General features: G+C 42.2%; 1 protein-coding gene across 4 annotated transcripts in view; it reads left to right on the plus strand.

The window, feature by feature from the left end:
* The first annotated feature begins 12,023 nt into the window (after window positions 1-12,023).
* EMB2458 (FtsH extracellular protease family) overlaps window positions 12,024-22,466 on the plus strand; it is a 190,587-nt gene continuing 180,144 nt past the window's right edge. For all 4 annotated transcript variants that reach the window (XR_015542871.1, XR_015542870.1, XR_015542872.1 and 1 more), the window contains exons 1-3: window positions 12,024-12,207; window positions 12,443-14,135; window positions 17,967-18,336. Coding sequence is in view for 1 of the 4 variants with exons in the window: in XM_087391371.1 (XP_087247497.1) it covers window positions 12,610-14,135; window positions 17,967-18,336 (1,896 nt within the window). In the remaining 3 variants the exon portion in view is untranslated. The remainder of the gene's footprint in view (window positions 12,208-12,442; window positions 14,136-17,966; window positions 18,337-22,466) is intronic.

Genomic DNA, 22,466 nt, shown 5'->3' on the forward strand with positions numbered 1-22,466 from the left:
GGCCACCGTTTGTTGTAGCACCATGTTTCCTACTTGGTTTGTTGTAGCTTAGTCTTTGCTCAGTGCTTTGATCCTCTCCTCTTAGTGCACCATGGTTTTTCTTTAGGAGACTATGATTTCTTGATCTATCCTTTGAGTGGCCAGAGCGTCATTGTATGCATGACCAGGTCGTGATGCATTTGGAGCTACTCATGTGCATTTGTAAATGGGCAAGTCTTTATATGTCTCCTTCTCTTTGTCTATCAAGAGCTCAACCAATTCATCATACCAATTTTACGGCTCTATGATGTACCATGCATGTTCTTGGCATTCATAAAAGAGATCTTAAAGAGAAACCCATTTGTGAGACACATGGTGCAAAATTAGAGCTACCTCAGTCATCACTAATCTTTGAGCTACTGTGACTTCTCAGTGATGTTGGATCCTTTAAATAGAAGAGGGGATAGGGGATAGATACTCTCACCTAGTAAATCAATTTAAGGAGGAAGCAGGTGAGGTATGTATCAAAAAAATTTATAGGAAAGGAACTCACAATTACCGATTTGTTGGCCCGGGTCTTCTTTCTCTTGAACTTGGAAGATCAGAAGTGTGGACTATGGTCTAAACTTCTATTGCCACCTCGACTGCTATCTCCCATAACTTTGTCGCAACTTCCTCTAAGCTTGTAGGTGCAATAAGTGCCTTAGCCTAGGTAGCCTATTGGGATTGGTAATAGGCCTCTCCTCTTCCATTCACTCAACTGGAAGGGTCAGGATGCAAGTTGTCAGTGGCACACTTGATGTGTCCCGAGTAGACTTTATCGCAGCTAGTTCTATGTGTCCTGATTAGTCTCTCAAGACTAGACCTCTGTCGTATCTGTTTTGGGTGTGGGTTGACTCTATGATGTTTCCTTGGCATACTTCTCTTGGACTTCTTTGTTTATTTCCCTTATGCATGTGGTATCAGCTGCCACCTTCTCACTCGAGTGAAGGCCAAAGATACCATTTTTCCCTCTTGCCATGGCCTCTTGACAACCCAGCAAGGATTGAGTATGGGGTGGACAAGATCAAGTATTGGGGTTCCTGGGAGAGGTTGGAGGAGTAAGAGGGGATAACTTGGAGAAGCAATCACAATACTCGATGGAGGAAGAACTAGGTTCTCTAGAATAGGAGTTAGAGTCTGCCCATGGAGGGAAGTTGTGGGGGAGCAATTTTTTTCAATGAAACTTAGGACGAGGGAAGGTGAAGGCCTCGAACAAGATTCAACAATAGCCATCTTCAACTCCTCTATCATATAGCCTTCTCCCACTCAAACCACCTACTTCACTCATGGCCACTTCTCTCTCCATCCCTCTTGAAGACTCACTCGATCCACTTGCTGTGCCAATGAGTAGTGGCAGCCTTGGGGTTGGACCTTCGATTCAAGGGGTGCCCGACCATGTTACTACCCTTGATTCAAGTCTATGGTAGATCATGTAAAAGTGTGTCCCAAGCTTGCAATGAGTTTGGTGTGCCATACAAACACCCTTGAGTTATTTGTCAAAGGCATCAGTGAAGATCACCAACCAGTCTATTTGTAACTTGTCTTTGTAAGCCGTGAGGGCTTTGGCCATAAACTTCCTTGATATATACCTAGGATTCTTCTTTAGTACAATGTATTCCTTGGATTCTTCTTTAGTCCAATGTATTCCATAAAGAACCTAAAAAGGGGATGCACATTAGCATCCTTTTCCTTGTTGTTGGGGTGCCTCTATGACTAATGAAAAGTGTGGTCCTCAAACACAATGGGTTGGAGTTGCTTGTTGCTCCTTCTTAGAGTGGCCAAACAGCGTTGGTGCCAGCATGAAGATTTCTACGTATAGCCACTTATCCAATTGGATCCATCATCCTTCCATGTTGATGTTGTGTGTGTAAGCTTCATAGGAGTTGAGAAGCTCATGTGCTACCTCAAGGCTCCACATATCAATCCATGGCAGGTTTGCCATGTCTAGTACCTATTGCACTTAATCATCTTCACTTAATATTGTTGGGCACTCAATCAAGAAGGGTCCCGATAGCTGCATCACCATGCTTTGTCATTTTATGGCTCTCTCCCCTTTGCTAGATGAAGAAGAAGCCATAGCTATGGTGGAAATTGGAAGGCGACAAGAACGGAGATAGGTTGATAGCCGAGCTTGTGACAATAGCTGTGAGAATGAAGGTGAGGAATAGGCATCATAGAGATGAAGCCATGTAAAGTGTTGCATCAGCTAATAACTCATTATAGATGATTCATTGCCAGTTCCAACATTGCATGTGACTCCTTGTCTAGAACCCATGATTAGTGTCAGTAATGGTGAGTTTAAGAGACTCAGTGCCACGTGGCAATCTATCAAACCATTGTGGACAATCCACTATGACCAAACCTACTGTGGCAAGGCTTGACTCAGCTCCCATTGATTAACTTGGGAATCACCTTGCTTCTAGATTGGCTAGTTCAATGGTACCATTATCATGAACTTCCACCAGTTTGTATGGACCATCCCAACTAAATTTGAAGCTAGGCTTCATCTAACCATCCCTTGCATTCTATAACAACACAAGCATACCCATTTTCAAATTTTTGGGTACAATATATCTATCATGCCAAGCCTTCCTTCTCCTTTGAATTACCTACTGTGTCCATGTAGCTCACAAATGTAACTCATATAATTTATTGAGTTGCACTATGCAGTGAAACTACTTCATTTTCACCAAGATGATGTTTTGCCACTATGCAGGCAAACTCAAAACAAGAAATTCCAATGGGATGATAGCTTCCAATCCAAAGCCCATGCAAAAGGGAGTGAGTTTGGTAGTGATGTTATAAGCGGTTCTATAATCCCATAATGGCGCATGTAATTTGGTATCCTAATTGATATGATTAGAATCAACAATCTTTGCAATTATCAAGTTGAGAGTTTTGTTAGTGGACTCAGCTTGTTCATTACACATGGGATATAGGTAGTAGCTACTCAATGGAAAATCATGAATTTGTTGGTCAAGATTTCAAATAATTCATTCATAAAATGAGTGCCTTGATCACTTACAAACTCTATAGCAAAGCCATATCTACAAATAATATTTTCAAAGAGGAATTTTGTTGTAATCCAAGCCAAGTTATATCAGACGACTTTTGCTTCATCCCATTTAGTAGTATAATCAATATAGCTATGATAACAATATTTATTTTGAGTTCTTGTTGTTTTGAAAGGACTAATGAAATTGAGGTCCCATCATTAAAAAGATTCCCAAGGCTCACTCGACTGCAAAGGCATGTGATCAGGTGGAAGAACTTGTTCAGTGTGCTACAAACATCACCTTGAATGGTAAAGGCATGTGCATAAGTCGATTGCTCCACCATAACCCTACTTACAACACTTACTTGGCCATAACGTCACTTGCAAAATGACCTCTAGCAAGACCTTTATGAGCCTCTACAAGCACCATGGTGTGGTGAAACCCATCTTCATAACACACTAGCAACACATTAACGATATAGCTGACCACCAATTAGGCTGTATTTCCAAGCCTTAATAGAGCAAGTTTTCAGTGCTTGTCTTCAGACATCTTCACGAGAAATGTACCTTGAGAGAGATATTGCAGCAATCATCATATTCAGTCTCATTGAACTCAAGAAAAAGATAAGCATCCGAGAGCTCAGTAGTGACTTAGTGACTTGGCTGTGTTGTGTGATAGTTGAGACAAACAATCTACTCCTGCATGTGATTTGCCAAGTTTATGAACAATCAAAAAATTAAATTCCTATAGCAAAAGCATCCATCTAACCAATCTCCCCTAAATGAAAGTTTTGTGGATAAGATATAATAACTCCAGATGATCCACATAACATATGAAGTAAATAATATCAAAAATTTTGAACACTATACACCATACCCAGGGCTTCTCGCTCGATTGTACTATAATTGCATTCAGGCTGTATCATCATTCTACTAGCATAAAAAACAAAGTAATCCAATTTACCATCTAGTTGAGCTAGATTAATCCCAATGGCATATCTAAAAGAACCACATGAACATGAAAATTGATATCCCATCTTGGTTGTTTGAGAATGGGTGTTTTAGAAACATATCGTCGGAGTTCATCTTAGATGTACATTCAGAATCATCTCACTTCTAGTGTCTGTATGATTCCAAAAACTACTCCTCTCTACAAAAGGCTGAGTCTTTGCCTATCCCAAGCTTGTGGTCTCATAGGTGGTTCCTCGAATCATCTTCCCTATTCATTGTTTGTCTCATACTAGCTCTGTAGCTTCATGGTCTTCCATATTTTTCCAACCTCTTAGACCTCTTTGCAAGTATTCTTCTCATCTTGCTGCATACCTATCTCTCCTCATCAAGTATGTATTATACATTTTGTAATGCTTGAATGATTTCCTTAGAGCACTACGCAGTCCAGACACCACTTGTCAAACAACTTTGCAAGAATATGAAAGGCTTTAATTGTCCAAGATCTAGGAATACATGCATTTCACTAACCTTTAATGGGTTAAAGTGTTTGTGTTTGTGTAGGACTTGGAAGAGTGCAAAAAGACACACAAATGATGGAGCAAGTGCCAAAAAACAAGTCCAACAAGGCCAAAAAGAACAAGAAAGATGGCGCCATTAAGGAGGGGCACATGGGGTAATTCCTAAACTAAGTAGTTGTTGTATCTTGAATCGAGTCAGCATAGACTACTACTAGTGGAATCTATGCACTCAATTCTCTAGACTCCTAACCTCAATCTTTTCAATCCCTCACCTAATACTTTTAGCACATCAATCCCCAGGATGATCACCAAATGTTGATGGTCTTTTTCCCTAGTTGAGTTGACTAATTAAGTACCTTGTGATTGATCTTGATATGAGTGTGCTCATAAGAGAAGATGCCCTCTCTTGCAATCTGTGGGTTGTTGTGCAAGGTTTCCTACTCAACATGGGAGGAATGGAGTTAGAAATCATTGTAAACTAACACAGAGCGCCATGCTACGTGAGCAAATTGCATGAAGACAGAAATAGAAGTACTTGAGCAGGAGAGATAAAGACAGCATTAAGGAGCAAACACTGATTGTATTGTAAAAGAATCCTTCTATTTCAATAGCTCATGGCCCAAGCGCCTTGACTCGGCTAGGAGATATATGATCTAGAAACCTTTCCTAGACTCTATGGTTCTATACTACCCCACTGTCTGCACAAAACTCACTATCTCTAAGTCAACCCAAAGTAATTTCTTCCTAATCTCAATCTCTACCTCTTAAGTAGGAGCTTCATTGACTTAATCAGAGGCAAGCTCACTCGTAACCATAACAGGGTGGACCATGCTCCACCATTGTTCATTGATGTTTGTTCCCTGCATTCCTCCTAGGTCTATGGAAGTGGATTGCCCTGCAAGTCAGCACCGATCATGTTTGTCCATTGCTCCAACTTGCCTTCCACGTGAGCTTTGCTGTGACGAGTTCCTTGCTACCAAGTCATCTATTCCCGAACCCCCTGTTAATTAGAGATTACCATTTGAAAAAAGTGATAGTAGCTATTTGATCTAACTTTTCTTTAATAGATCAAAATGAAGACCATGCAATGACATAAATTTGTGCAATATGTCACTAAACTCAAGGAACGGGAGGTAAGTAAGTTTACTCTTGAAATCAATCATTTCATGATGATCACTCAACCAATCACATCCCAATGTGGAATGGAAATTCATTGCAAAAAAACTATTGTTGGAATAGAAAATTTGTGCCCAAAAAGTCGAATATCTACGTAAGTGCCCAAAGAAGAATCTACTATTGTTTGATTGTTGCTAAAAATAATTTGACTAGTTAGGAGAGAATAGAGGGGATTTGTTTTATCTTCAATAAAAGAACTCAATGAACAACCTAAATCTACTAATCATTAGAGGATTATTGCAAAATTGGGTTCAATTACACAAGCGATGGTTCTTGGAGGCTTAAAAAATATGGGAGCCAGTATCTCCATTAGGGCACCAATTGATATTTTATCGAGATCAATGAATCAAAGGAATTGTGAACTTGTGCATTCTAAAAAAATCTCAGCTTTCGGTGAGGGTCTCTATCAAGCAACTTCTTCTTGTCAGAGGAATTCATTTGTCTCCCATGAAAATGTTGAGCAATGAATCATCAGAGCATTCAGTATATGATCAATGTCCATCAGAGTGGGAAGTGGAGCAAATGTAGGAATTAGTAAAAGTGAAAGAAGGGGCAAAATCTTTGTGCCAAACTTTGGTTCAATAAAATTTGATTTCCCAAGCGATTAGCAATGATTCATTTAGTGTTTTGGAGCCTTCATCCTTTGTGAGTCATAAAACGTCTGACTTTAAGCTTGGCCACAAGAAAAATAATTCCAAATATTCCAACATGTTAGAATCTAATTGAAGAGTTAGATGAGATTTGTAGGAAGATGTTGCATATCTTGTAGTTATATGAGTGCATCTTTTAGTGTATTTCCAAAGGCATTACTTAAGGTAGATTGAAGATGAGTCCACGATTTGATACCTTTATCTAGTTGGTGGTACCATGTTTCAGAGTCCTTGGAATGATGGCTTGATTTCCTCTAGCTTTAGTGTTTAGACTAACGATGATACTTGGCCAAATTTGAGGAATGATTTAGCCAAGAATATACATCATCTTATTGAGAACTTGAGAAAGGTTTGTGTCTCACTCTTGAATCATGTACATGAGCTTGTGAACTATTAAGATGATAGATGGGCCACCAAATTTGTTGAACTGCAATAACTTAGACAAAAGAGGAGTGAGTATTGCGAGAGTAATTTACATTGAGGTAGATGAACACTTTTGGTGGTTTTGGAGTTCAATTCATTCATAGTTCATGGCATCTCTGCCAAGAAAGACATCACAAGAACTTTACAGGGGATGCAACATAGTAAGAAAGAGAAGATATGAAAAAGGGCAAGTAAAAACTATCTTTTCAAGGCATCCAATACGCTATAATATGACATCTATTTCTCCACGCTCAATCTCCTCTAAAATGTGGCATAACCAACACCTCATACCATTTGGCTCACTCCATTAGCTGATGGCATGTCATGATGCTCATCAAATATTGTTTATGGTTTTAAAAAATGAATTAAATACATTTTAAAAAAAATCAGCTATAATCAATTTTAGTAAGCTACAAAAATTGCTATAGTATTTTGTTTTAAATGTAAATTGTTTGATTATTTTATAGGTAATTGTTGTGAACAAATTGTATTACAATTCTTTTTCCTAAATTTTTTAAATAAAAATATACAAATTTCTTATTATTTGTGTGTGTGTGTGTGTGTGTGTGTGTGTGAGAGAGAGAGAGAGAGAGAGAGAGAGAGAGAGAGAGAGAGAGAAATTAATTATCTTTTTGCATGGCTTCAATTCTATTTCATTTAAACAAGAAAGTATGATGCTAAAAAGAGAATGAACAATAGCAAAGGGATCAATCTATTTCACTACATCAATGCTTTGGGTTGAAGATGATTGAGACAACAACATCGAGTTGCATATAGAGCTTGAGGAGTATGAATTGTTGATAGCAATGGAGGAGGCTTCTTCAAAGCTCAATTGCAAGTAATAGAGGCAGAATTTGAAGCCTTAATGGTGGAGATGGGGACACCTACAAATCTAAATACTATATTATTACTAGAGGGTTACTCACTTGTGAGCTCATTTAGAGATTATCTCTAAGGGCTTTGGGAAAGACACTTGTCATTGGGGATCTATGAGGATCCACCATAGGGATTTCATTGTTTAGATGAAACACTTAATTGCTGATGGGTTGAAGCAGACCTTGGGGACATGGGGCTTGGTAGAATCTTGGAAATCCTTAGATTCTAAGGGGAAGAGCTAGATAGACCCGATGCTTCTACTAAGATTGATAAAAAACATTGGTAGGTTCATGATCAAGTATGGTGGTGCCATAGACTTTGATGCTACTTGGATGGTACCTATGTTCTAGGATGATTTGCTTACATGAGATTTAACTTGGAGGAGCAAGAGCTATAAAGTCAAGGACTAATGATCAAGGACATCTCCAACTTGTTCCTATGATCTTCCTAGTGGAGTTGAGCATTAAGGCTGGATGTTGGCCAAAGGGTCTGTGAGAGGAGATGTTGGGATTATCATGGCCACCTCCCCACATGTGAGCCACCATATGAGAAGGAAATGGAGGAAGAGAGATGCCACATGGGTAGAGAGAGAGAGAGAGGTTTGCACGAGGAAAAACCTCACATGGATAATATGGCTTCCACATAAGCATCTTGCTAGCTGCCATGTGAGTGGCAAATATGACTACATGGAACGACTACTATAGGGCAACAACAATTACAAGGTTATTACAAGATCTATACCTAGTTAGCAACACCTCATAAAGGTGTGGCTAGAGTAGATAGGAGGCTATTATATGTTCTTGAGATGGTTGGAGTAAAAGGCCATGAAGGGTTGCACATAGGGCAACACACATGCATTACTAGGGCCATGATAAAGGCCTTGTAGACAACCATAGGAGTAACATTAAAGTTTGCATGGTGGAATAGTGTAAAGGCCCAAGAAATAGCAATAGCTAATGGGGATAGGTCCATTTGTAAACCTATATCTAGGTCAGTAGCACCATAGCCTAAGTTAGCACATTATAGCATCCAATCGAGTACACAACAAATAGGGTTAGCAAGGTCAAGAGAAGGCACAATAGGTAGCAATTAGGGAAAGCTACCACATGGCCATGCGGCCTAACTAACTTCAAATCTACCGCAGACTAAGTCCACCGAGCCTAGCTGATACTAGGGGTGTCTAGCCTCTATATAAATACCCCTAAAAAGGTGGTACTTCTTTCAATTTTTTGAGTCTTTGGTGCCTTTGTTTGGGTTGAAAATCCAATAGCAATGTATAGATACACAAATTAGTGCCTCACGTGAAGTAGCATGGAAGAAGAACCAAGTCGAGTGATTGTGAGTTGTGGCTTGGCTATCTCCCTTTCACCTACAACATCTTGAGTGAAATTTATTGGATAGAGATGTCGTTGTTCAACTATTTTGTCCTCTTTGATCTTCTGTTTTATTCAATAGCTACCTAGAAGAGATCAAGCTCCCCCTTTGGTAAGATCTAAAGCTCCATCAACTGAGTTTTAACATCTCGAGGAAACTGATCCCGGACTTCAAGATCCTTAGGCTTGAAACTGTCCGTACCTTACTGGGATTAGTTGGGATTCACACTTTCCTTTCCCCAAACTTTAATTGTCATCACCTTTGACTCCCAATCTTGTAAGACTTTGCATGTTTTAACTAGGGTCTCCCAAGTAATAATGGATAGGCGTTTTCTTCCATAGGAATAACCTATAGACTTACTGTATCATGATTTCCTCCAATGGTAAGCACAACAACAAAGGGCATACCTATGGGCTCAACGGGTCATTGATCTGCCATCCGAACTCAAAATGGTGAAGGCTTCATGTTCTTGAGTTTCAACCTATTAACTATAGCATTCTGATATGTTGTTAACTCCAAAACCTCCATCCATAATGACACCTAACACATTTTGCTTTTTAACTTTTGCATTAATCATTGGTACCTCTTCATCCACTGTTGGGCTATTGATAACTGGAATAGTAACATATAAATCCAATTCCTTAGTAGGTCTTTTCTCATTCTAAAGTTGTCACAAAAGAAACTCTCTACAATATGGTGCAATCCTTGGTAATTCTGCTGCAGTAAGACTAACCTTCGTATTTTTTGGAAATCCTCCCATGATTTTTCCATTTTAAGACTTGGGTCTACTTAGATTTCTGCTTGAGACTTGCTTGTAGAAGCCTCAACCGAATGATATGAGAGTTGTACCACACTTAAATCACAAGGTAGATGCATAGCTAGAGCTTTATATTTTAATTCCCAAGTCATTCATGAGGCATTGTGTGTCCGTGCTTTGCAATTGAGGTCACCCATAGGTGATGCTGCGTCATTTGCATCATTCACTAGTTGTTGTGCTTGGATTATTACATTGGCATCTATGGAATTCAAAAGTTCTGCCAATATAACCTAGCACCATTGCTTTCGAGTAGCTTCAAATGCTCTTGCTACAATGGACACTTAGCTTTGGTATGATTATCATTACAGAGGTACGATTGATTTGTGAAGGGCCTTGGTTTTTTTCCCTACCATTCTTACTTTTGCCTTTACCCTGCTGAGGGTTTGGTGGCCGTGCCTCCTTAGCCTCGGTGGACTTGGGAACAACCTGATTTACTTCTAGCATATTTTTATTAGCATACCAACAATTGGGTTCATCATGCCCATATTTGGAACAAGTTCCACAATATTTTGTCCTATACTCATCCTCTGTCCAATAAGATTTGTTGCACCATTTTTCTTCCTAGATCAGCTTTTCTCTGAAGCCCATTTCTTTCAAAGACTTTTAAAGCATCAACTTGAGCTTGTCAGGCTTTGTCAAGGTATCTTTGTCATCACTCACCTCAGTCCTTTTCTTGGTCTTCTTCTTAGTAGGTGCACTTTTCTCTAGTGTGACAACTCAATTCAATAATTCTTCATATGTCTTTGTTGGGTTGACTATTTCTAGAGATCTGAGGTCGATCTTAGTACAAGCTATAATTGGCCATGCTCACAATGACTTATCATCTCGTGGAGTGCTAATTTGATTAATAAAGCTTGCATTTTGACCAGAAAGTATTATATTGACTCATGTTCCTTTTGCTTTAAGTTATTGAGCTTGGTGCCAACATCTTCTTCATTAATTTAAGGCCTCGGATACTTGTTGCTAACCAATTGAAAATTGGTTGAACCAACAATGCGCCATCTTGATGAGTGTACATTAGAAATAACTCCTGTATTCCTCTTTGGTCACATCACCATTAATATGACAAACTCACAGAAAACTCTGTAATTGACTACAAGGGTCTTTATCCTCAGTCCCATTAAAGTCCTAAAACTTAACTTTGACCAGGGTAGCTAGTTTTGCTTTAAGAGTTGCCACAGCTCAGGACCTTTGGGCAACTTGTCAGCATTGTAGTCATCCTTGTGACAACATTTTCTATGTGGACATGCTCATGGTAGTGTCTCTTGAGAAGTGGTGGCTTTGACACTCACCTTCTAGCCTTCAAGAACTTTGATAGTGTTGGACTTGGTTGTTGATGCTATGAATGGCCACACCTTGGTACTGGCATAGGACTCAGTGTCCGATTTCTAGATAGTGAGGTAGGACTAGGCATTTTCTAACCCATTGGCATCTTGTGTCAAGGGCTCCTACTCTTTTGTTTGCACTTTGACTCCTTGTAAAAAAAATTGGCCTTGACTATGGTTAATCTCTCGTTTTTCTGCTTCTCACACTCTTTCAGTTCTTCTCTATTGCTCTTGTCTCGATCTACATCCTACCTCTAAGATAGATTCACGTCATTGATTGGAGAGTTGTGCTCATAAATCGGAGAATGCCTGTGTTGCCAATCTCATACCATGACCTGAAAACATGCACAAGGAATGCTAAAATAAATTCACTTCTAGTGTTAGTATGGTATCAAGACACCACTTCTCTTTGCATGTAGCCATGTCATCGTATACATTGATTGAGCTCACCTTCACAAGCAGGCCTCTGAATCCTCCTCATGGTTTCATTGCATGGAATATTTTGTTGAGATTAAGGGCCTTCAGAATGTTTCAAGGGGAACTATAGATGCCTTATAAATTGAGGAAGAACCACTCTTGGTCTTTACTTCCAAGCCCCCTTTTCTTTCCCATTCCACTAAATAATACATTTTTGAATTCTTTCCCCTCCTAGTTTTTTTCATGGGAACCTATTGTGCACCTACTAAGGCTGGGCTCACATCACCGTGATGCCCAACATCCAACAGGCCCGTTCAGGTGATGTGGCTCAAAATCATTTGATTTTGAGTTGTCCGCATGAAGGGAAGGTTGTCCCACCCTCCCGCAAGGAGTGGACACCCATAGCAGCACCAAAGAGAGCCCGATGTAGACACACTATGTCAAGAACGGGCTGCCGGTAGGTGTGAACTTACACTCCTATGTGGAACCGCCGGGTGGTGTGAAGGAAAACTTTGTGTGACCTGACCACGGTCGAACTAACCAACGAACTATGAGCGAGCTAGTGTCTACTAAAGAGTGTGGGAATGTTCCCTTGCCGTGCCAGCCCGTTTGTCCTTGCCTCTGGTGCAGCACATGGTTGAGAACCTTGGTGGGAAGAAATAAGGTATGCTGGGAGGATTGATTCCTGAATAGGAACGTGTTGAGGTTGTGGATTTTTCTGACTAGAATGCAACAATCACAACGAGAGAAGTGTCTGAGATTTTGGGATTTTCTGACTCGAACACGAATTTGAACGAGAAAAGTGCGTGCTCGCCTGAGCAGAGAGAGAGAGAGAGAGAGAGAGAGAGAGGGAGATCGGGCTTATCCTGCGCCTTTGCTTCACCTTGTTTCCTTTCCAGAGGGGATGAATTTCTTGTTTGGAGCACTTTTATCCCTGCAACTAAGCAAAACGGGGTCATCCAGCCCAGCGAGAAAGTGCCTCATTAATATTTATTTGCATGGAGAAGGAGTGGGACGTTGATCACACAATAGACCTCTCCGTGCGTCTATGTTTCGGTAGCCGACAATGACGAGGGGACCCTTAGCGTCTTGTTCCATGGTCGATGTCAATACTGTTGCCATTCCCGACCTATTTCCTTGCGGCTTTAGAGCATCCAATTGCGAACATGCCCAATGTAGCAGCAAGAGATTTCTTCCATGGAACAATCGGGGCATTGTGCGTTTATGTAAGGTTTCTAATTCGAATGGAAGAAAGAGAAGCTGGATTTATAGGAAGAAAGATAATACGGAATCGCTTTCGAGACTTTGGCTTAACGGGAGGATGGATGGCCTTCCTTATAGGAGGAAACAGTGGCAAGGGCAAGATCCTGTGAATCACGGTGAAACTCGGCTTCCTGATAATCATGGGAGGTCACATAGTCGATCATCATTGCAGAAATATAACAACGGCACTGAACTCCAAATTCTGGTTTCTAAGGTCTACAACGTTCTACACCTCGGGAAACTCTTAAAACTCCTGGTGCTTAATCTGAGGTGTCTGACAATTAGGCGGGAAATACAATTTAGTTTATACAGTGGTTTGTTTTGGAGCGAACCTCGCCTTCTAAACAAAGTTCCACATCATTCCACGAGGAAGTCAATTATTATTTCAGTTATATCCAGGGCTTTAGGGAGAGTTTTGCTGTCTTCCTTGTTCTTTGTAATTTTATTTGTACGACCATTTCCACGTTTGGCTGCAACTGCGTATGCAGCTCCTCCAGTAAACGTAGGCTCCACATCTCCAGCTCAAAAGGACATTTATGAGACTCTTTTAGAGGAGTTTCAGCGTAAGGATGAAGAATTGGGTAGGGCGGATAATGGCATTGGAAGAACTGTAAAAGAGAAGCTGCAGGATTTTCATAACAGGATACAGGAACGGAAAAAGAGGTACGAGGCAGCAAGACGTCTTTATGAAGAGTTCTCTAAATCTAATGACGAACAAACAGGCAAACAAGGACATTCCTTCTCCCCTTTTGAGAAGAGAGTAATGTCTATTTTGGATAAACAGCTTGAAGCTTACAGAGAGAGGTTACAAGGCGATGTGACGACTAAGAACTACATATCTTTTTATGAAGAAAGACTAAGGCAGACTTTTGAGGAAAGTTTGTCATCTCTGGAGGCATATGAAAGGGTATCTTTGGGCAGGCCTAATAAGGAAGCCGCCTTATTGCAGAAGACGAGGATCCTCATTAACCGTACAAGAGTGGAAGCGAACAAGCTGCAAGCTAGGGTCTTGAAAGACATGGAGAGTACTCTGTCGCAGTTGAAGGAAGATAAAAAGCATCTTACTGATAGGCTACGGAAGGTCATAAAGAAACATATCATGGCACAGCAAAAGCTTAAAACAATTGATGGAAAAAGTGGAGTCATGGACCAAGGTCTACAAGATGTGGATTCTGAAGTTGCTGAGGCCTGGGAGAGATTGCTGAGCGTGGAAGCAATGATTCAGCAAAAAGCTTCAGAAAGCTTGCAGGTGGCAGAAAAGCTCCCAAAGCTGGAGCAGCAATATGAGGAGGCTATCTCGACTTTTATGAAGGATAAAAGCATTCGAAGGTTTGAAATTTAAGGTTTCCCTTTGATCCAAGTAAACAAGCTGTATGGTTGTATTTATAAAAGCCTGTTAATTGTGCTCTAATAATCCCATGTCTTTGACGGATTGTTGATGCTTTGGCCTATTCTGTAAAAGCTGTGTCAAAGTTATACATTTCTTGGAGGGAAACTTAAATTATATCACTGTGATCATTAGCAACTTTTTACTGATAAAGTGCCATGGAAACAGAAGGGTCTTACTAAACCTAAGACAATCGCGTGTAGGGTCATCCTTCTTTCTCTTTATTCAGTCTTAGTAAACCTAAGGTAATTGTGGGGAGGGGCCTCCTCCCTTTTCTCTTCTCTCTTTTTCTTTGTTGGGATAGAGAAAAATAGCAACTTTTATTCTCTGGAAAAACAATGGCAGCCATTTATTTTTGTGATCAAGTCGGTCGAGTGATACCAACTTAGTAAGGGACATCGTCCTCTGGGGATGGACCACGTGAAGGGTGCAATGAATGGAGAGCAGGCTGCGGTCTTGTCAAATGTGCCAGTGGACGACGCATGTCATTTATGAGTGTATGCTTCAATGGGTCCTGGTTAGACCATCTGTCTAGAGCATGATACTATGAGACCTGTGCAATGAATGATGACTAGGGGATGGTGAAGGGGGCAATGGATGGAAAGCAGGCTGCGGTCTTGTCAAATGTTCAGGTGGATGATGCATCTCATTTTACGATGAGTGGATGCGTAAGTGGGTCCTAATTCAAGCAGACCACTATTGCCTCGTGAAAGCTCTGCTCCATAAAGCATCTGCCAACTTGAGGTTTCTCCATGCCCAATCTGCTGACTGGGTTAATGTGTGGCATCTCCAGATTTTGTTAATTTACATAAAGGTAATTCATGCATCAAGCTCAGAGAAAATGTGCACCATGACTGGAGCATGTGCAATTATGAAAACTGAAGGAAGGCTCAAAGAGCTTCACACGCTCGAGACATTAGGGAACAACCTGTTTAGGGGGCAGAGTGTCTTCGACCAGGGCCTATTGCCTGGTTTCATAATATTGCCAATAGATAAGCAAGAAAGGTCTCACAATGAGGTATTACATGATAACCTGGCATTGTTCGTATAATTTTATGTAGAATTGTTTAGGGTTATCTATATGGGTAACTGAAAATGTTGATTTCCCCCCCCCCTGTTTTACCTCATGGAGTGATATTCAATCAATTCACCAACTTGAAAGGGACTGTTAGAAGAGGTTGCTTGCTGTAGCCAACACTCCTGCCGCATTGAAAGAATGTGTATACAGTATAGGAGTGTAGCCCAGGAAACACACAGTGCTAAATCCAAATCTCACGACGCCTCTTTGTGCACACAAATGTACATAGAGATAGATGCAGACATAAATATTGAACCACGCACATTAGAGTAGAAACAGTAGGTATGTATTACTCCAAAGATGGACAAAACCTCAAACAAAAGATATGCTTAGTGGACCCCCATCTAGCAGATAGGGTACTGCCTAGATGTGGACCCTGGCACCTCGGAAATGTCTTCTATCTCCGTTTGGCACCTTCAAAAACTGTTGACTGTGTGCTTCTATGGAGCTTCAGTGGGCTTCTCTAATACTGCCACTTCAGAACTCCTTGCTGCTCTGGCATGCAGCCAATGGTGAGGCACTGTTCTTTTACTGATCCTTGACCTTCTTGCTGCCCCTGTCTGCAGGCACTGTGTGAGACACTAGGTACCTTGATCCCTGGCCTCCTTGCTGCTCCAATGGACAGCCGATTGTGAGGCATGCAATGAATTCTCAACTGCTGTCCCATGCAGGGGCCTATTTATAGGCTAGAGCCTTGCTGAACTGGAAGACCATTTACAGACTAGTCGACCAGTGTGTGCCAACCTGTGACTGGGGCGACGCAGTCCAGTCCTGTCCTGATCAGCTGATCTGTGCAGAAGTCTATATATGACCCTGGTCCAGGTGCCTGTTGCTGGGTCTTGTCCCAGCCAATCTACAGCCTCCTGGACCTGCAGCCGGCCACCGGCAATCTTCTCAGGCCCTTGTACCAGCCCACTGTACCTGCAGTTCCACGCTGTACCAGGTGACTGTTGCTTGCAGTCTTCCGACCTGTTCTATGCAGTCTGCACTTTTCTACAGACCTGCTTGGCCATGTGGCAATCTCTCATTGCCGTGCCTTCTTCGACAGCCATCTGCTGCACATCCTGCAGCTCTGTATCAGCTCCAGCCACGGTCCACCTGTCCACACTGCTGGCGACCAGGTACAAACCTCTGATTGACCTCGTACTGTCTACATTGCTGCTGTTACTGGTTCCTTTGTGGGTCACACTGCAGCTAGACGAATGTGATTCCCAGAACGGCTGCGACTAAGGGCATGCCGGCCAGCCTCCGTGCGAAAACAACACTGTGGCTGCCTGTAATCTCTGATCTGCCCACATGGCAGTCTGTAGTCCTTCCCGCTGTGACTTCTCTCAGACCCTAACTCTGCGGCTGGTACACCGCCACCTTGTCCTCCTCATTTGGGTGCTCACAGGCAGGGAGGTGACCACAATAAATCCCAATGCCTCCCATAGAGAAGCTCGTTCTTGATCTTTGGTCTTTGAACCGGCAGCTCCTGTTCCTCCAGGTCCAGCTCCACCGAGGTAAGCCATCCATGACACCTCCCATCTGCAACCGTTGTAAGCATTGTTCTCAAAAAATGATCTGCGAACCATTGTTGTCCTCGACTTCACAAAGGCGTCTTGTCCCTCTGGCTCATCAGGCCATCTTTCTTTGTCTCTTTCTTTTTTGCTTGACTTCATTCTTGGAAAGGCACATGCTATCACTCTTACATTCACACTCCCATGGACTGTGTTTGGCAATGGTTCATGGAGCTAACGCATTGATGATTGAGTCTCATCTGCTCCATCAAATCCTAGGGGATTTTATTCACGAAGCTTGACTTGTGAAAATACTCTCTGTGAATACTTGGCCACCCTGCTGCCTTTGCAAATTGCAATGACTATGCCTTGGTTTGACTCCATAATGAGTCAGCATACTTGGAAGTACATTGTTTCTCCTGCCCACTCTGGTTACACGTGTTTTGGGTTTGTCGATAGCTTATTCCTGTTAAACTATCTTGTATGTCTTTGGTACATACGAGAAGCTTGAATTGTAATGATAAGAAGCTTGTGCGTTTTCTTATTCATTTAAGAACACAGGCCTACTTTTATAGCATGTGTCTTGCATGGAAGATAGGGCATGTTGGATCCCTGATAAGGTTTAGCATGGTATATGTTTAGAGTAGAGGTGACCTTTCCCTAGGCTAGAATTTTCTTTCTATGCCATATGTCGTATTTAAGAATCTGGGTTTATAAGGATTTTTATTTGAGAGTTCAAACTCAAAAGTCTATTTCCTAGTTTTCGTGTTTTTGATCAGTGTGTGATTTTTAATTTAAACTAGCTGGCAGGAAATGAAATATATGTGTAAGTCTTAGAGAACAGTGGGTATATTTTAATATGCCGATGTTTGTTCCAACTAGCGTCAACATGCAAACAGTTGCTTTCAACTATGTCTGCACTAAAATTTATCTGCAATTCACAAACTACATTTGTAAATTTTGGGGCATCTTTATTAGGACTTGTTCCCGTGACTATGAGTTTTTGCAATGTAGTGGCATTTAAAATTGGAAGGTTTATACTAAACAAGTTTCCAGATGGTAATTCGAAATGAAGCATCACAGGCACATTTATTTAATTAGTACATGAGTAAAAGACGTCTCTGGTTATTCAGGGTCATTTATACTTTGCTGTTATTTGTAGTCTCGTCTGTAAGAAGCTTTTTTTGTCTGTACAGCTCGATACCTGAGTCAGAAAACAAAGACAGACGAGAAAAGGTGGTGAGTGACTTGAAGGAGACACTTGAGAAGGTGTGGAAGATGAAGTTTCTACCACAAGCTGTTGATACACAGCGTGTTGAACCACCTTTGAATGAGCAAACAGGAAATTTTTTGGAGCAAGTAAGGCTTGAGGCAGAGTCATCAAAAGCACTTTTCGAGCGCATAGATAATATGGTCAAGGAGGACATTGAGGCCGAGGAAAAGATGAAAGGGGATGCTGTTTTTGCTCCAAGCTTTAAGAAGTGGAAAGAAGAGAAAAATGCAGAATTGAAACAGTTTTTACAAGAGAATCCCGAGGTTGGGCGTCAGTATGTTGCACAGAAGCAGGTATATGTTGTGCTCTTTTTTCCAACTCATATTATGTATATTTTTGCGTGTGACATTGTTTGATGTGTGTACCACTGAGCTTTTGTGAAGATCATTTATCTACAAACTATATTAGGTTTTGTGGAGGCTTTAAGGTGGCCATTGTTAGCTATAGCAATGGATTTTGTTGCTGCCTTCTGTGGCTCGAACCTCTTTCAGCCCTCCCACAATCACCTTGCCATAACTCCTTACGCATGGATTTTGTTGCCGCCTCCTGTGCCTCGTGTTGGAATGGTCACCTCCCCATCTGTAAGCCCCCATATGAGGAGAGCATGGGGGAGGTGGACCTAGGGATGTATAGACTGCCACATGGGCAGAGAATGGGGCTGCCACATGGGCAGCACATGAGCTGTCATGTGGACAGCACAAGAGACCTTGTGCAGGAGAGATGGCGGGGGAGTGTAGCCGTGGATCTGGGCTTGGCAAAACAGCAGCAGGCGTACGGCCTGCAACAGGGCCCTGTGAAGGGCGCAATGCCATCAGTAGGGTACGGCCCCACTGTACGGGGCTGTACGGAGGCTTATTGGATGGAGAACAGGGCTGCTGGAAGCCTGACAGAGGGCGGGATCTGCAGTGGCCAAAGGCGCCTACATGGCAGGGCCTTTGGGCCTTGTATGGAGACTGCAACAGGTGAGGAACAGGGCCAGCAGGTGGGCAGAGTGCCTGGGTCTATGGCAGGCTGCCACATGGCCAAACGGGTCTGAAGAAAAGCCCCCAACCAGGTCTGTTTACAGACTGGGGGGGGGCAGACTGGTGGGCCCAAACAGACCCAAAAGTCGGCCCTACCAGGTCAGTCCATTTCAGGGCCCCTTGGGCCTATAAAAGAGGAGGCATTTGGCCTCATAACATATCTTCTGGAGCAGCGAAAGACCAGCAGTGAGGAGCAGCGGGAGACATACTCTTGGAGCCTATTCCTGGAGGACCAGGATAGAAGGAAGAGCTGCAGACTGAGCTTGGAGGGCTGCCTACCTAGGCTGACATTCAGGTCAGCAAGGTTGAGGAGAATACTCTAGACAGAGTCTACATATGCTCGAGGTGGAGCACGCGGGCCCAGAGATCTAGAAGTGCTTGACATCTAGTAGGAGAACCTTTTGGTATTGTATCCTATCCTACTTTGTGGACGGACGGAAATATAAAGAGTTGCTTCTATATTTGTCTCTGAGCATTGTCTATTTACTGGCTTGCACATCTATGCACATTGTAGAAAAGGGGTAGGGACAGATTTGGAGAAAGGGGGATAGAGGAGCAGAAGGGATTGAGAGAGAGAGGGGAAGAGGGAGAGGGAAGGGGTAGAGGGAGAGGAAGAGAGAGAGATAGAGAGATATTGGGAGAGAGAGTAGGCAGCACGTAGGAGGAAGGAGGAGGTATTAGATAGGATTAGATGTCACATCAAAAGGTACATAGTAGGGGGTGGATGGAGACTTATATAGTCCCTCCACATTTTCCACCTAAAGGACCTCTAACTTGGTCCCTTTTTCCCCTTCATTACAGCCATCCCTTCCCATAGAATTTTGCCCTCAAAATTTCACAGCTTGGCTGTCCAAAAGTGCAGCAACAGCAACTATTAATCAATCTGGTAGGAGATAGGGGTGGTCCTGGACAATGCTTTCTGGCTGCCATGAATTTTCATCTCAGGGAGTCCCCGCCACTTGATAAGATACTCTATGTAACATGGTCTCTGAAACCCACGATGCGCTTTGGGACATAGAGGATGTGGCCCTCGTCATCCATAGGTGGCAACTTTGGAAGAACATGGACATGTTGTCCAACAAACACATGGAAAACTTCATGGATCTTGGAGGTACTGGGTAGCTCCAACTGATATGCTACCTCTCGAACCTTGCGGATGGTACTGTAAGGACCGTAATACCTATGAGCAAGCTTTGTGTTGGTATTACCTTTTAGTGAGGCATAACGGTTCTTATGGAGATGCAAATGCACATAATCTCCCTCTTTGAAAGACAAATATCTCCTGCGTTCATCCGCATATTTCTTTTGCTTGGCTTGGGCATCCTGCATATTCCTTTTTGCCAACTGCAGAAGGGCATCCATCCTCTCCAAGTCATTCCGTGCTTGCTGATTTTTCACAGCCATGTCACCAATTGAAGAAGGCATCCCGACCTTGCATCCGTACATTGCCTCAAATGGGCTCATGCCAATGGAGAGATGCTTGGTACTGTTGTAGCAAAATTCAGCAAGTGAGAACCATTTATCCCAAGACTTCTGAGTAACATGACAAAAATGCCTCAAATATTCCTCCACCCATTTGTTCACCCTTTCCGACTGTCCATCGGTCTCAGGCTGGTAAGTAGTGCTAGGTGTGAGTAAAGTACCCACTGCTGTAAATATCTCCTGCCAAAAGTGATCCATAAACTTTGCAGCTCTGTCACTGACAATTTCTTAAGGGAAACCATGATGCTTAAAGACATGTTCAATGAATTGCCAAGCAACCTGCGATGCTGAATATCAGGTCTTAGTGGGTATGAAATGGACCTGTTTTGTCATTCTATCCACCACAACAAAGATGCTGTCCCATCCCCTCTTTGTAGAAGGCAATTCTATGATGAAATCCATTGCTATGTGCGTCCATTTGCCCTCTGGAATGGGTAATGGTTGCAAGAGGTCTGCGGGTGACTTGCTGTCCACTTTATTTCGTTGGCAAGGCAAGCATTCAGCCACGTATTTAACCAGATCTCTCCACATGCCCTCCCAGGTAAAGCTCTGCTTGATTCTTTCATATGTTTTAGTGATACATGAATGTTCAGCCATGGGAGAGGAGTGCATTTCTTTTGGGCACTAAATAAATCTTGTCTTTGGCACCACACCAGCCCATTATGCAATTTGAAATCTGGATGACCCTGAGTAGAAGGCTTCTGCGAATCTGAAAATATGAGAGCTGCTTTAGAATTTTGCATATACTCTTCGTGAATGCCATGAATCCACTCCTGATATATGGTAGAGATAGCAGACAAATTGCAAGCCCACATCCTGGACAAGGTATCTGCAACCATATTTTCCTTTCCTTTTCTGTACTCAATGTCAAAATTATAGGATTGGATTGCAGCCAACCACCTCTTTTGTTTATATGACAATTTTGGCTGAGTGAGGAAGAATATGAGTGTCCTATACCTGTTTTCACCTTAATTTTACTTCGTATAGATAGTGGTGCCATTTTTTGAAAGCATGCAAGATAGCCAGCATCTCTTGATCATAAACATGGAAATTGAGTTCTTTGGCATCAAACTTCTTGCTTTCAAAGGCTATTACCTTGTGTTCCTGCCTCAGAACAACCCCCAATCCTTTGCCACTGGCATCTGCCTCCACAATGAAAGGACATGAAAAATCAGGGCATACCAAGACAGGTGCATGAGTGAGAGCAAATTTCAGGTTTTCAAAGCTGCGTTGTGCTTCCCTTGACCACCCAAAAGCATCCTTCTTCAAGAGGTCAGTAAGAGGAGCTGCCCTCGTGGCAAATTTGTGTGTGAATAAAGCGCTTGTAAAAGAAAGCAAGACCTAAAAATCCTCTCAACTGGGTGGGATTTTGTGGCTGTGGCCAATCTTTGATGCATTTTACTTTTGCAGGATCCACCCGAATGCCACATCTACTCACAATATGCCCCAGGTTCTCAACCTCCTTTGCCATAAAAATGCATTTGCTGGCCTTTGCATAAAGCTGATGCATCCTCAAAATTTCCAGTACTTGCTTCACATGCTTAATGTGCTCTTGTCTATCCTTGTTGTAAATGAGGATATCATCAAAGGAAACCAGCACGCATCTGAAAAGAAGTGGCTGCAATATCTTGTTCATTAGTGCCTGGAAGGTGGCCGGTGCATTAGTCAATCCAAAAGGCATTACCTTGAATTCATACTTGTCCTCTGGAAGGAAGGCCGTCTTGTGCTCATCTCCTTCTTTCACCCGAATTTGATGGTAACTAGACCTCAAATCTATCTTTGTGAAAAACTCAGCACCCTTGAGTTCATCCAACTGGTCATCTATCCTGGGGATTGGAAACCTATTCTTGATAGTGGCCTTATTTAGATCCTCGTAATCAATGCACATGCTGTATGATCCATCCTTCTTCTTCACCAGA

This window comes from Dipteris shenzhenensis, chromosome 20 (assembly GCF_047967505.1).
Source record: "Dipteris shenzhenensis isolate YYH24624 ecotype China chromosome 20, Dip_SZ_1.0, whole genome shotgun sequence".
In the NCBI taxonomy this organism is placed as follows: domain Eukaryota; kingdom Viridiplantae; phylum Streptophyta; class Polypodiopsida; order Gleicheniales; family Dipteridaceae; genus Dipteris; species Dipteris shenzhenensis.